This window comes from Gobio gobio, assembly GCF_949357685.1.
Source record: "Gobio gobio genome assembly, chromosome: 20".
Taxonomy (NCBI): domain Eukaryota; kingdom Metazoa; phylum Chordata; class Actinopteri; order Cypriniformes; family Gobionidae; genus Gobio; species Gobio gobio.
In genome coordinates, this window is record NC_137113.1 from 562,041 (window position 1) to 578,651 (window position 16,611).

Here is a 16,611-nt window from a genome sequence, read left to right on the forward strand (position 1 = left end):
GATGATGATGATGATTTAAAACGACATGACGGTCCTGCTGATGATGTCTACACACTCTCTGACCTCATCTTCTTTTATAATGAGGGGCGGGGAAAGTCTGATGATGTCACCATGCGTGGGCTTGGCTAGCAGGCCGTTGTCACGGAGACGCAGACACACCCGCCAGGCATCATAATCTAAGAGATCAAAAGATTAGAAGTAGATTATTACACACACACATGCACAGTCACAGTCACAGTCACACTCACACTCTCGAACACACTCACACACGCACAGTCACACTCACACTCACACGCACAGTCACATGCACACTCACACTCTCGCACACACTCACACACACGCACAGTCACACTCACACTCTTGCACGCACTCACACACACACACAGTCATACTCACATTCACATGCGCAGTCACACGCACACTCACTCTCTTGCTCACACTCTCACACTCTCACACTCACACTCTGTCACGTACACTTGCACGCACACTCTCACACTCACACTCTCACACTCACACTCTGTCACGTACACTCGCACGCACACTCACACTCTCACACTCACGCTCTCACACTCACACTCTCACACTCACACTCTCACACTCACACTCTCACACGCATTCACACACGCAGTCACACTCACACACTCAAACACGTACAGTCACACTCTCGCACGCAGTCACACACTCTCGCACACACACTCGCACGCACAGTCACACTCTGTCACGCACACTCGCACGCACACTCACACTCTCACACTCACACTCTGTCAGGTACACTCACATTCTGTCACGCACACACTCTCGCACACTCACACTCACACACTCACACACACTCACTCTCTCGTGTACACTCACACTCTCACACGCACACTCACACTCTCACACTCTGTCACGTACACACACACTCGCACGCACACTCGGACGCACACTCACACTCTCACTCTGTCACGTACACACACACTCGCACGCACACTCGGACGCACACTCACACTCTCACTCTGTCACGTACACACACACTCTCGCACGCACTCTCACACGCACACTCACACTCTCGTACGCACACACACGTACACTCACACTCTCGCACGTGCACTCACACTCTTGCACGCAAAGTCACACGCACAGTCACACTCACACTCTCGCACGTACACTCGTACTCACACAGACTCTCGCACGTACATTCACACTCTCACTCTGTCACGCACAAACTCTCGCACACTCACACTTGCACGTACACTCACACTCTCGCATGCACACTCGCACTCTCGCACACACTCACACACGCAGTCACACGCACACTCACGCTCTCGTACGCACAGTCACACGCAGAGTCACACACACTCTCGCACATACACTCGCACTCACAATCACACTCTCGCACGCACACTCACACTCTCGCAAGTACACACACACTCCCGCACGCACACTAGCACGCCCAGTCACACTCTTGCACGTACACGCACACTCTAGCACGCTCACTCACTCTCTGGCACGTACAGTCACACGCACACTCACACTCACACTCTCGCACGCACACTAGCACGCCCAGTCACACTCTTGCACGTACACTCACACTCTAGCACGCTCACTCACTCTCTGGCACGTACAGTCACACGCACACTCACACTCTCGCACGTACACTCACACTCACACTCTCGCACGCACACTCACACTCTCGCACGTACACTCACACTCGCACGTACACTCACACTCTCGCAAGCACACTCATACGCAGTCACACTCTCACACGCACACTCACATTCAAACTCTCGCACGCACACTCACATTCTCACACTCACACTCTCGCACGTACACTCACACTCTCGCACGTACACTCACACTCTCGCACGTACACTCACACTCTTGCACTCACACTCTCGCCACGCACTCACACGCACGCACGCACACTCACACTCTCTCACGTACACTCACACTCTCGCATGCACACTCACAATCTCACACATACTCAAGTCTGTGTGCTCAAGTCTGTAGCTCTGTAGAGCCTTGCTTACGTTTGAATCTTTATTTTGATATTTCCTCTTTCTTCTACTGCTAAAAATAACTTACTCATCACCATACATTGTTTAAAAATTGCCTATCACGTTAAATTTGACATCGCTAGCTTTTAATCTAAATCACCATCACACGTTAGCATTTTGCTAGCCTTTTGCATTTTGTTAGCTTGTTATCTCTGCACCCGGGTCTCCCTTTTTCTGAGTCCATAACTTGGATTAGTAAATTGTGTCCAGCAAACGATTGTGGTAAGTGGTAAGTTGGATTAATCAACAAACACGGTAAGTCATGTCTTCTCCTGTCATTATCACTTGCAGTGCATGCCACATGTTCAGTATAGGCTTCTCCGCTGGCGAACAGGGCTTCACATGTGATAAATGTAAGGAGATAGATAGGCTGACGGAGAAGATTTCAGAATTAGAAACACGCATCCATACTTTATCTGAGAGTAGTGAGGATGTAACAGCTTTAGACACTGATTTGGATGCGAATAGCTTAGTGAACTCTGTACATTCTTCGGTTCCGGCTGCAGGGCCCTCGCAGCAGGGAAACTGGGTAACAGTGAGGCAGCATAGTCGCAGACCAAAGAACCGCTTTTCCGTTCCGGTTAGAACATCAAACAGGTTCTCCCCTCTCAGTGAAGCACCCACTGAGTATCCTGTTGAAAGTGCCCTAGTCATTGGCGATTCTATTACACGGAACGTGAAGATAGAGACACCAGCCACCATAGTCACTTGTTTACCGGGAGCCAGAGCACCTGACATCAAAGCAAATTTAAAAGTGCTGGCTAAAGCTAATCGTAAATTCTCTAAGATTATTATTCACGTCGGCACTAATGATGTTCGACTTCGCCAGTCGGAGATCACCAAAATTAACATTAAAGAGGTGTGTGAACTCGCTAGTACGATGTCCGAGGCTGTTTTTTGTTCTGGACCGCTCCCTGTAAAAAGGAGTGATGAGATAGTTAGCAGACTATCATCACTCAATGGCTGGTTGTCTAAGTGGTGTCTGCAAAATAACATAGGGTTCATAGACAATTGGAAAAGTTTTTGGGGCAGACCTGACCTGTTGAAGAAGGATGGCATCCATCCCTCTTGGGGTGGTGCCGCTCTTCTCTCTAGTAATTTGGCACATAGTCTTAGAGCTAAACCTTGACTCACTAGGGCCCAGGTCAGGAAGCAGACAAACTGGCTAAACCGACCGTCTGCTAGCTGTCTCACGTCACCGGAGTCAGATAAATCCCAGCACATAGAGACTCTTTCACCTAGATATTATCATATAGAGACTGTGTCTGTTCCCCGAATTAACAAATACAAAAAAACATCAAAACCATTCAACAGTAAAAATGTAATTGATTTCCAACAAATAAACAAAAGATATAATACAGATGAACAATTGATAAAGCTTGGGTTGCTGAATATTAGATCCCTTTCCCCAAAAGCGCTTATTCTTAATGATATTATTACAGATAATAATCTAGATGTGCTGTGTTTGACAGAAACCTGGCTAAAACCTGACGACTACATTACCTTAAATGAGTCCACCCCCCAAGATTATTGTTATAAACATGAGCCGCGTCTGAAAGGTAAAGGGGGAGGGGTTGCTGTAATTTATAATAATATCTTCAGTATTACTCAGAAGTCTAGTTTCAAATATAATTCCTTCGAAGTTTTGGTGCTTTATGTAACGCTATGTAGTGTACATGATAAAACCCGTTCAACATTTGTGTTAGCTACTGTATACAGGCCACCTGGGCATAATACAGACTTTATCAAAGAATTTGCTGATTTTCTATCAGAGTTAGTACTGGCCGTAGATAAAGTACTAATTGTTGGTGATTTTAATATCCATGTAGACAACGGAAAAGACGTATTGGGATTAGCATTTAAAGACACACTAAACTCTATTGGAGTTAGGCAACACGTGTCAGGAGCCACTCATCGCCATAATCATACTTTAGACCTAATATTGTCACATGGAATAAATGTTGATACCGTTGAAATTCTGCAGCAGAGCGATGACATCTCAGATCATTACTTAGTATCATGTATAATTAATTTAGCTAAGGTTGCAAAGCCGCCCCCTCGCTTCAAAAATGGCAGGACAATCACTGCCGCTACTAAAGATTGCTTTTTAAATAATCTTCCTCATCAGTATCATCTGCTCAGCATCCCAGATAGTATAGAAGAACTCGATGTTGCAACAGAAACTATTGACTCTCTCTTTTCCAGTACTTTAGACACAGTTGCTCCTCTGCGCTTAAAGAAGATTAAAGAAAATAGTCCAACGCCGTGGTACAACGAGCACACCCGGGCCCTTAAAACAGCAGCCAGAAAAATGGAGCGTAGCTGGAAGAAAACAAAATTAGAGGTATTTCGTAATTCGTGGAAAGAGCACATGATCACATACAGAAAGGCCGTAAAAACTGCTAGATCTGCTTATTTCTCGACTCTCTTGGAAGAAAACAAACACAACCCAAGGTATTTATTCGATACAGTGGCTAAATTAACCAAAAATAAAGCTTCAACTTCTGATGATTGTAAACAGCACAGCAGTAATGACTTTATGAACTTCTTCACATGTAAGATTGATGATATTAGGAAAAAAATGTTAACCATGCAGCCGTCTACTACAGTATCACATCAGACAGAGCATTGTAGTGTCACTGAGGAAAAATTACACTCATTCACTGCTATAGGAGAAGAAGAATTGGCTAAACTCGTTAAATCATCAAAATCGACAACATGTATGCTCGACCCTATACCGACTAGGCTATTAAAAGAGATGCTACCAAAGGTCATAGATCCTCTTCTTAATATAATTAATTCATCTTTGTCATTAGGATATGTACCGAAAACTTTGAAGTTGGCTATTATTAAACCACTTATTAAAAAACCGCAACTTGATCCTACAGAATTAGTCAATTATAGACCAATCTCAAATCTACCCTTCCTGTCAAAAATACTTGAAAAGGCAGTGTCTTCACAATTATGTTCCTTTTTAGAAAGAAATGGTATCTGTGAGGATTTCCAGTCAGGATTTAGACCGTATCATAGCACTGAGACTGCTCTCATCAGAGTTACAAATGATTTACTCTTATCATCCGATCGTGGCTGTATCTCTCTATTAGTGTTACTCGATCTTAGCGCTGCATTTGATACTATCGACCACAACATTCTTTTGAATAGACTCGAAAATAATGTAGGTATTAGTGGAATTGCTTTATCATGGTTTAAATCATACCTATGCGACCGTTATCAGTTTGTAGTAGTAAATTAAGATATGTCACACCGATCGCAAGTTCAGTATGGAGTACCGCAAGGCTCAGTGCTAGGACCGCTGCTCTTCACCCTGTACATGCTACCACTGGGAGATATCATTAGGAAGCATGGCGTTAGTTTTCATTGTTATGCTGACGATACTCAGCTCTATATTTCTTCACGCCCTGAAGAAACTTACCAATTCACAAGATTAACGGAATGCATAGCTGATATAAAACATTGGATGACTGGTAATTTCCTGCAACTCAATTCAGAAAAAACTGAATTTTTAATTATTGGACAAAAAAGCTCCACAAGTAGTAACCTAGAATACTGTCTAACACTTGATGCTGTTCTGTCAAGTCCTCGTCGTCAGTGAGGAACCTGGGTGTGCTCTTTGATACCAATCTCTCACACACTCACACACACACACACACACACACACACACACACACACACACTCGTCGTCAGTGAGGAACCTGGGTGTGCTCTTTGATACCAATCTTTCGTTTGAAAGCCACGTTTCTAGCATCTGTAAAACTGCTTTCTACCATCTTAAAAATATATCTAAATTACGGCACATGCTCTCAATGCAAAATGCTGAACAGTTAGTTCATGCGTTCATGACCTCAAGGTTAGATTATTGTAATGCTCTACTGGGTGGTTGCCCTGCTCGCTTAATAAATAAACTCCAGCTGGTCCAAAACGCAGCAGCTCGAGTTCTTACTAGAACCAGGAAGTGTGACCATATTAGCCCAGTTCTGTCAACACTGCACTGGCTGCCTATTAAACATCGCATAAATTTTAAAATCTTACTTATTACTTACAAAGCACTAAATGGTTTAGCTCCCCAATACTTGAGCGAGCTCTTAACATATTATACTCCATCACGTCTACTGCGCTCTCTAAACTCTGGCCAGTTGATCATACCGAGAATATCCAAATCAACTGCAGGCGGTCGATCCTTTTCCTATTTAGCTCCGAAACTCTGGAACAGTCTTCCTAACATTGTTCGGGAAGCAGACACACTCTGTCAGTTTAAATCTAGACTAAAAACACATCTCTTTACTGTGGCATACACATAAAACACTTTTTCAATGAAATGATTGTTAGGCTGCATTAACTAGGTCAGCCGGAACCGGGAACACTTCCCATAACACCTGATGTACTCGTTACATCATCAGAAGAATGGCATCTACGCTAATGTTAGTCTCTCTGTTTTATCCCGAGGTTTACTGCAGTCAGCTGGATCCGGGCCGTATCCAGATCAGATGGTGGACCTGCGCCCAGAGAAAACCAACACAGGACCCCGAAGTGTCTGCAGAGACCCTGACTCACCCTGCCCCACCGGCAACTGCCTCATCGTCACGGCATCTCAATAAACCCGTCTCCGGCGTGTTGACTCAGATTGTTCGAATATTACAATTAAATAATACTTAAATCGATATGTCATCCTCAATAAACCCGTCCCCAGCGTGTTGCCTCCGATCATTCGAATATTGCACTTTAATAATTATTTAATCAACATCATCCTCAATAAACCCGTCTCCAGCATGTTGCCCCCGGTCCCTCGAATATTCCGATCTATTATGACTTCTGAGCTGTAAAGATGCCAGAATAATAATAATAATACGCTGTTTGTTAATTGGCCAGAGGAGAACTGGCACCCCGACTGAGCCTGGTTTCTCCCAAGGTTTATTTTTCTCCATTAGGTCACCTAATGGGGTTTTGGTTTCCTTGCCACTGTTGCCTCTGGCTTGGCGTGCTCAGTTGGGGACACTCAATTTTTCAACTAAACATTGAAATAAATCTAATTAATAAACTAAATTAACCATTTAAACTAAATTACTGATCGAATTATTGATCTAAAGCCCACACTGTCACTGTATGATAATTGAAATGAACTGATGACATCAGCGTTTTTTCCAGAATGGCTATACAGCTGAATAAAATTATGCTGCATTATTTTCCTGTTTAACACTGTAAAGCTGCTTTGAAACAATCTACATTGTTAAAAGCGCTATATAAATAAAGTTGACTTGACTTGACTTGACTTGACATACACTCACACACTCTCACACGTACACTCGCACTCTCGCACGCACACTCACACTGTCGCACGCACACTCACACTCTCGCACATACACTCACAATCTCGCACGCACACCTACTCTCGCACATACACTCAAACACTCTCGCACATACACTCACACTCTCGCACGTACACTCACACTCTCGCACGTACACTCACACTCTCGCACGTACACTCACACTCTCGCATGTACACTCAGATTCTCGCACACACACTCACACACTAACTCTCACACTCTCGCACGTAAACTCACACTCTTGCACGTACACTCACACACTCTCGCATGCACACTAACAAACTCACACGTACACTCAAACACTCTTGCACGTACACTCGCACTCTCGCATGCACACTCACACTCACACTCTCGCACGTACACTCACACTCTTGCACGCACACTCACTGTCGCACGCACACTCACACTCTCGCACGCACTCACACGCACGCACACTTACACTCTCCCACGTACACTCACACTCTCGTATGCACACTCACAATCTCACACATACACTCACACACTCTCGCACTTACACTCGCACTCTCGCACGTACACTCACACTCTCACACGCACACTCACACTCTCGGACATACACTCACACTCTCGCACGTACACTCACACTCTCGCACGTACACTCACACTCTCGCATGTACACTCACTCTAGCACGTACACTCACTCTCGCACATACACTCAGATTCTCGCACACACACTCGCACACTAACTCTCACACTCTCGCACGTAAACTCACACTCTTGCACGTACACTCACACACTCTCGCATGCACACTCACAATCTCACACGTACACTCAAACACTCTTGCACGTACACTCGCACTCTCGCATGCACACTCACACTCACACTCTCGCACGTACACTCACACTCTTGCACGCACACTCACTGTCGCACGCACATTCACACTCTCGCACGCACGCACTCACACGCACGCACACTTACACTCTCCCACGTACACTCACACTCTCGTATGCACACTCACAATCTCACACGTACACTCACACACTCTCGCACGTACACTCGCACGTACACTCACACACGCACACTCACACTGTCGCACGCACACTCACACTCTCGCACATACACTCACACTCTCGCACGCACACATACTCTCGCACATACACTCAAACACTCTCGCACGTACAATCACAATCTCGCACGTACACTCACACTCTCGCACGTACACTCAAACTCTCGCACGTACACTCACACTCTCACACGCACACTCACACTGTCGCACGCACACTCACACTCTCGCACGTACACTCTTACTCTCGCACGTACACTCACACTCTCGCACGTACACTCACACTCTCGCACGTACACTCACACTCTCGCACGTACACTCGCACTCTCGCACGCACAATCACACTGTCGCACGCACACTCACATTCTCGCACACACACTCACATTCTCGCACGCACACTCACACTCTCGCACGCACTCACACACTAACTCTCACACTCTCGCACGTACACACACACACTCTCGCATGCACACTCACAATCTCACACGTAAACTCACACACTCTCACACGCACACTCACACTGTCGCACGCACACTCACACTCTCGCACACACACTCACATTCTCGCACACACACTCACACTCTCGCACATACTCACACGTACACTCACACACTCTTGCACATACACTCACACACGCACACTCACACTCTCGCACGCACACTCACTCTCGCACACACTCACACGTACACACACACACACTCGCATGTACACTCACAATCTAACACGTCCTCACATGTACACTCACACACTCTCGCTCGTACAATCACACTCTCGCACGCACACTCACACTCTCGCATGCACACTCACACACTCTCGCACGTACACTCACACACGCACACTCACACTCTCGCACGCACTCACACGTACACTAACACACTCGCACGTCCACAAACACTCTCGCACGAAATCACACGTAAACTCACACACTCTCGCACGTACACTCACACACGCACACTCACACTCTCGCACGCACTCACACGTACACTCACACACTCGCACGTACACTCACACTCTCGCACGTACTCACACGTACACTCAAACAATCTCGCACGTACACTCACACTCTCGCACGTACTCACACGTACACTCAAACAATCTCGCACGTACACTCACACTCTCGCACGTACTCACACAAGCACACACACACACTCGCACGTACACTCACACTCTCGCACACACTCACACGTACAACTCACACACACTCGCACGTACTCTCACACAAGCACACTCACACTCTCGCACGCACTCACACGTACACTCAAACACTCACACGTACACTCACACTCTCGCATGTACTCACACGTACAATCACAGTCTCGCATGTACACTCAAACTCTCGCATGCACACTCACTCTCACAAGTACAATCACACTCTCGCACGCACACTCACACTCTCGCACGCACACATACTCTCGCACATACACTCAAACACTCTCGCACGTACACTCACACTCTCGCACGTACACTCACACACTCTCGCACGTACACTTGCACTCTCACACGCACACTCACACTCTCGCACGTACACTCACACTCTCGCACGTACACTCACACTCTCACACGCACACTCACACTCTTGCACGTACACTCACACTCTCGCACGTACACTCACACTCTCACACGCACACTCACACTCTCGCACGCACACTCACACTCTCGCACGTACACTCACACTCTCGCACGCACACTCACTCTCTCGCACGCACACTCACACTCTCGCAAGTACACTCACTCTCGCACGTACACTCACACTCTCGCATGTACTCACACGTACACTCACACACTCTCGCACGTACACTCACACACGCACACTCACACGTACACACACACACTCGCACGTACACTCACACTCTCGCACGTACTCACACGTACACTCACACACTCTCACACGTACAATCACATTCTCGCATGCACACTCTTGCACGCACACTCACAATCTCACACGTACACTCACACACTCTCGCACGTACACTCACACTCTCACACACACTCACAATCTCACACGTACACTCACACTCTCTCGCACGTACACTCGAACTCTCGCACGTACACTCGCACTCTCGCATGCACACTCACCATCTCACACGTACTCACACGTACACTCACACACTCTCGCACGCACACTCACACTCACACTCTCACAAGTACACTCACACACTCTCGCACGTACACTCACACTCTCGCATGCACACTCACACCTACACTCTCGCACGTACACTCACACTCTCGCATGCACACTCACACCTACACTCACACACTCGCACGTACTCACACGTACACTCACACACTCTCGCACGTACAGGCACACTCTCGCAAGAACTCACACTCTCGCACGCACTCACACGTACACTCATACACTCGCACGTACACTCACACTCTCGCACGTACTCACACGTACACTCACACACTCTCGCACGTACACTCACACACACTCTCGCACGTACAGGCACACTCTCGCAAGAACTCACACTCTCGCACGCACTCACACTTACACTCGCACACACACTCACACTCTCGCACGTACACTCACACTCTCGCACGCACTCACACGTACACTCATACACTCGCACGTACACTCACACTCTCGCACGTACTCACACGTACACTCACACACTCTCGCACGTACACTCACACACACTCTCGCACGTACAGGCACACTCTCGCAAGAACTCACACTCTCGCACGCACTCACAATTACACTCGCACACACACTCACACTCTCGCACGTACACTCACACTCTCGCACGTACTCACACGTACACTCACACACTCTCGCACGTACACTCATACACGCACACTCATACTCTCGCACGCACTTACACGTACACTCACACACTCGCACGTACACTCACACTCTCGCACGTACACTCATACACGCACACTCATACTCTCGCACGCACTTACACGTACACTCACACACTCGCACGTACACTCACACTCTCGCACGTACTCACACGTACACTCACACACTCTCGCACGCACTCACACGTACACTCACACACTCGCACGTACACTCATACTCTCGCACGTACTCACACGTAAACTCACACACTCTCGCACGTACACGCACACTCTCGCAAGCATTCACACTCTCGCATGCACACTCACACGTACACTCACACTCTCGCATGTACTCACACGTACACTCTCACACTGTCGCACGTACACTCACACTCTCGCACGTACTCACACGTACACTCACACACGTACACTCACACTCTCACATGCACACTCACACTCTCGCAGGTGCACTCACACTCTCACATGCACACTCACACTCTCACACGCACACATACTCTCGCACATACACTCAAACACTCTCGCACGTACACTCACACACTCTCGCACGTACACTCACACTCTCGCATGCACACTCTCAATCTCACACGTACACTCACATACTCTCGCACGTACACTCGCACGCTCGCATGCACACTCACACTCTCACACGTACTCACACGTACACTCACACAATCTCGCACGTACACTCTCATACGCACACTCACACTGTCGCACGCACACTCACACTCTCGCAGGTACACTCACACTCTCGCATGCACACTCACACACTCTCGCACGTACACTCGCATGCGCACTCACACTCTCGCATGTACTCACACAATCTCACACGTACACTCACACACTCTCACACGTACACTTGCACTCTCGCACGTACACTCACAATCTCACACGCACACTCACACTGTCGCACACACACTCACACTCTCGCACATACACTCACACTCTCGCACGCACATATACTCTCGCACATACACTCAAACACTCTCGCACGTACACTCACACTCTCGCACGTACACTCACACTCTCGCACGTACACTCACACTCTTGCACGTACACTCACACTCTCGCACGTACACTCACTCTCGCACGTACACTCACTCTCGCACATACACTCACATTTCTCGCACACACACTCACAAACTAACTCTCACACTCTCGCACGTAAACTCACGCTCTCGCACGTACACTCACACACTCTCGCATGCACACTCACAATCTCACACGTACCATCTTGCACGCACACTCACTGTTGCACGCACACTCTCGCACGCACTCACACGCACGCACACTCACACTCTCCCACGTACACTCACACTCTCGCATGCACACTCACAATCTCACACGTACACTCACACACTCTCGCACGTACACTCGCACTCTCGCACGTACACTCACACTCTCACACGCACACTCACACTGTCGCACGCACACTCACACTCTCGCACATACACTCAAAAACTCTCGCACGTACAATCACAATCTCGCACGTACACTCACACTCTCGCACGTACACTCACACTCTCGCACGTACACTTACATTCTTGCACACACACTCACATTCTTGCACAAACACTCACACTTTCGCACGCACACTCACACTCTCGCACGCACACTCACACACTAACTCTCACACTCTCGCACATAAACTCACTCTCTTGCACGTACACTCACACACTCTCGCATGCACACTCACAATCTCACACGTAAACTCACACACTCTCGCACGTACACTCGCACACTCGCATGCACATACACACTCTCGCACGTACTCACACGTACACTCACACACTCTCGCACGTACACTCACACTCTCACACGCACACTCACACTGTCGCACGCACACTCACATTCTCGCACATACTCACACGTACACTCACACACTCTCGCACGTACACTCACACACGCACACTCACACTCTCGCACACACTCACACGTACACACACACACTCGCATGTACACTCACACTCTCACACGTACTCACATGTACACTCACACACTCTCGCACTTACAATCACACTCTCGCACGCACACTCACACTCTCGCACGTACACTCACACTCTCGCATGCACACTCACAATCTCACACATACACTCACACACTCTCGCACGTACACTCACACACGCACACTCAAACTCTCGCACGCACTCACACGTACACTCACACACTCGCACGTACACTCACACGTAAACTCACACACTCTCGCACGTACACTCACACACGCACACTCACACTCTCGCACGCACTCACACGTACACTCACACACTCGCACGTACACTCACACTCTCACACGTACTCACACGTACACTCACACAATATCGCACGTACACTCACACAAGCACACACTCGCACGTACACTCACACTCTCGCACATACTCACACGTACAACTCACACACTTTCGCACGTACACTCACACAAGCACACTCTCGCACGCACTCACACGTACACTCACACGTACACTCACACTCTCGCACGTACACTCACACACTCACAAGCACTCACACTCTCGCATGCACACTCACAATCTCGCACACACTCACACGTACACTCACACTCTCGCACGTACTCACACGTACACTCACACAATCTCGCACGTACACTCATACAAGCACACTCACACACTCGCACGTACACTCACACTCTCGCACGTACTCACACGTACAACTCACACACTCTCGCACGTACACTCACACAAGCACACTCACACTCTCGCACGCACTCACACACTCGCACGTACACTCACACTCTCGCACGTACACTCACACTCTCGCACGTACTCACACGTACAACTCACACACTCTCGCACGTACTCACACGTACAACTCACACACTCTCGCACGTACACTCACACAGTTTTTTCCCCAGAGCTGTCTCCTTACTGAACTCAAACCCCCGCTGATCCACTCCCCTCATATACTGATAACTCTCCTACCTCACATCCACCTTCACTTTGTTATTTGCACTACCGACTCTTTATTACAGTAACAACTGTTTACTTATTCATTTGCACTACCACACCGTAACTGGATTATGCTCATTTGCACTGCCGACTGTTATTTACAGTACCTACTGTTTACATTTGTATTTTGCACCGTACTTCTAACTGTAATATGCAATCACTTCCACTGCACTTTTACACTTTTTTTCGGATAGCTTCTGTCCATAATTTATTGCACTACCTTAATCCACTGCCATATTCCTCATTTTAGCCTAACATATCATTGTATACCTCTATCTGTAAAATTCTGTTTATAGTAATAGCCATCTGTATATTATATTATATTCATAGTACATATCCACCTGTAAATTCTGTTTATAGTATTAACCATCTGTATATTATTCACTGTACATATTCACCTGTAAATTCTGTTTATAGTAATAACCATCTCTCTATTTATAGACATATTTATATATACTCAGTACATATCCATGTCCTGCACTTATGCAAACGTTGTATATCCTGCACTTGCTGCTATTGCACTTCTGGTTAGACCTAAACTGCATTTCGTTGCCTTGTACTTGTACTTGTGTAATGACAATAAAGTTGAATCTAATCTAATCTAAACAAGCACACTCACACTCTCGCACGCACTCACACACTCGCACGTACACTCACACTCTCGCACGTACACTCACACTCTCGCACACACTCACACGTACACTCACACACTCGCACGTACACTCACACTCTCGCATGTACTCACACGTACAATCACACAGTCTCGCACGTACACTCACACTCTCGCATGCACACTCACTCTCACGTACACTCACACACTCTCGCACGTACACTCGCACTCTCGCACGCACACTCACACTCACACACTCTCACAGGTAAACTCACACTCTCACATGCACACTCACACTCTCGCACTTACACTCACCCTCTCACATGCACACTCTCGCACTTACACTCACCCTCTCACACGCACACTCATACTCTCGCACGCACACATACTCTCGCACATACACTCAAACACTCTCGCACGTACACTCACACTCTCGCACGTACACTCACACACTCTCGCACGTACACTCGCACTCTCGCATGCACACTCACACTCTCGCACGTACACTCACACATTCTCGCACGTACACTCACACTCTCACACGCACACTCACACTCTCACACGCACACTCACACTCTTGCACGCACACTCATGCACACTCAGACACACTCACACTCTGACACACTCACACACACTCATGCACACGCACACACACACCAATCTTGTCTCATGTAATCGTGTCTCTAGTGTCTTTATTGACTGGCATGTGAGCGTCTGATTGGACGGGTTTGTTGTGGTTCTGGTTCTGCCGCTCACCTTCGGTCTCGTTGATGATGATGGCGTTGAGGAGGCCTTTCCCGCGCACGCCGCTCACGATCTCTCGGGGCAGTTTGTTGAGCTCGGCCCGCAGGATCTGACCCATCCGTTCAGCATTCGCAGCCAGATTCTCCTCCTCCAGAACCTGCAGAGATCCAGAGCGATGATGAGCCGCGCTCACACACACACACACACACGTCCGCAAACACACACTGACCTCCAGAGCAGCGATGGCGACGCGGCAGGCCAGAGGGTTTCCTCCATACGTGGATCCGTGTTCTCCGGGTTTGATGGTCAACATCACCTCATCATCACACAGAACAGCAGACACCTGAAACACACACACACACACACACACAGATCAGGCAGTGCTTTCGATAAAACAACACACGTGCGATTGATATGTGCCAATGTGTGTGAACCTGGGTGTGCTCTTTGATACCAATCTCTCATTTGAAAGCCACGTTTCTACCATCTTAAAAATATCTCTAAATTACGGCTCATGCTCTCAATGCAAAATGCTGAACAGTGAGTTGATGCGTTCATGAGCTGTAGATTATTGTAATGTTCATGAGCTGTAGATTATTGTAATGTTGATGAGCTGTAGATTATTGTAATGTTCATGAGCTGTAGATTATTGTAATGTTGATGAGCTGTAGATTATTGTAATGTTGATGAGCTGTAGATTATTGTAATGTTGATGAGCTGTAGATTATTGTAATGTTGATGAGCTGTAGATTATTGTAATGTTCATGAGCTGTAGATTATTGTAATGTTGATGAGCTGTAGATTATTGTAATGTTGATGAGCTGTAGATTATTGTAATGTTCATGTGCTGTAGATTATTGTAATGTTGATGAGCTGTAGATTATTGTAATGTTCATGAGCTGTAGATTATTGTAATGTTGATGAGCTGTAGATTATTGTAATGTTCATGAGCTGTAGATTATTGTAATGTTGATGAGCTGTAGATTATTGTAATGTTGATGAGCTGTAGATTATTGTAATGTTCATGAGCTGTAGATTATTGTAATGTTGATGAGCTGTAGATTATTGTAATGTTGATGAGCTGTAGATTATTGTAAT

At 47.2% G+C, this 16,611-nt stretch overlaps 1 protein-coding gene across 1 annotated transcript in view; it reads right to left on the reverse strand.

Annotated features, from left to right (window-relative positions):
• LOC307143836 (ornithine aminotransferase, mitochondrial-like) overlaps nucleotides 1-16,611 on the reverse strand; it is a 24,098-nt gene continuing 7,487 nt past the window's right edge. Inside the window, exons 6-8 of the mRNA XM_079845606.1 lie at nucleotides 15,743-15,856; nucleotides 15,526-15,670; nucleotides 1-176 (exon numbers count right to left, since the gene is read on the reverse strand). Coding sequence (XP_079701732.1) covers nucleotides 16-176; nucleotides 15,526-15,670; nucleotides 15,743-15,856 — 420 coding nt within the window. The 3' untranslated portion in view covers nucleotides 1-15. The remainder of the gene's footprint in view (nucleotides 177-15,525; nucleotides 15,671-15,742; nucleotides 15,857-16,611) is intronic.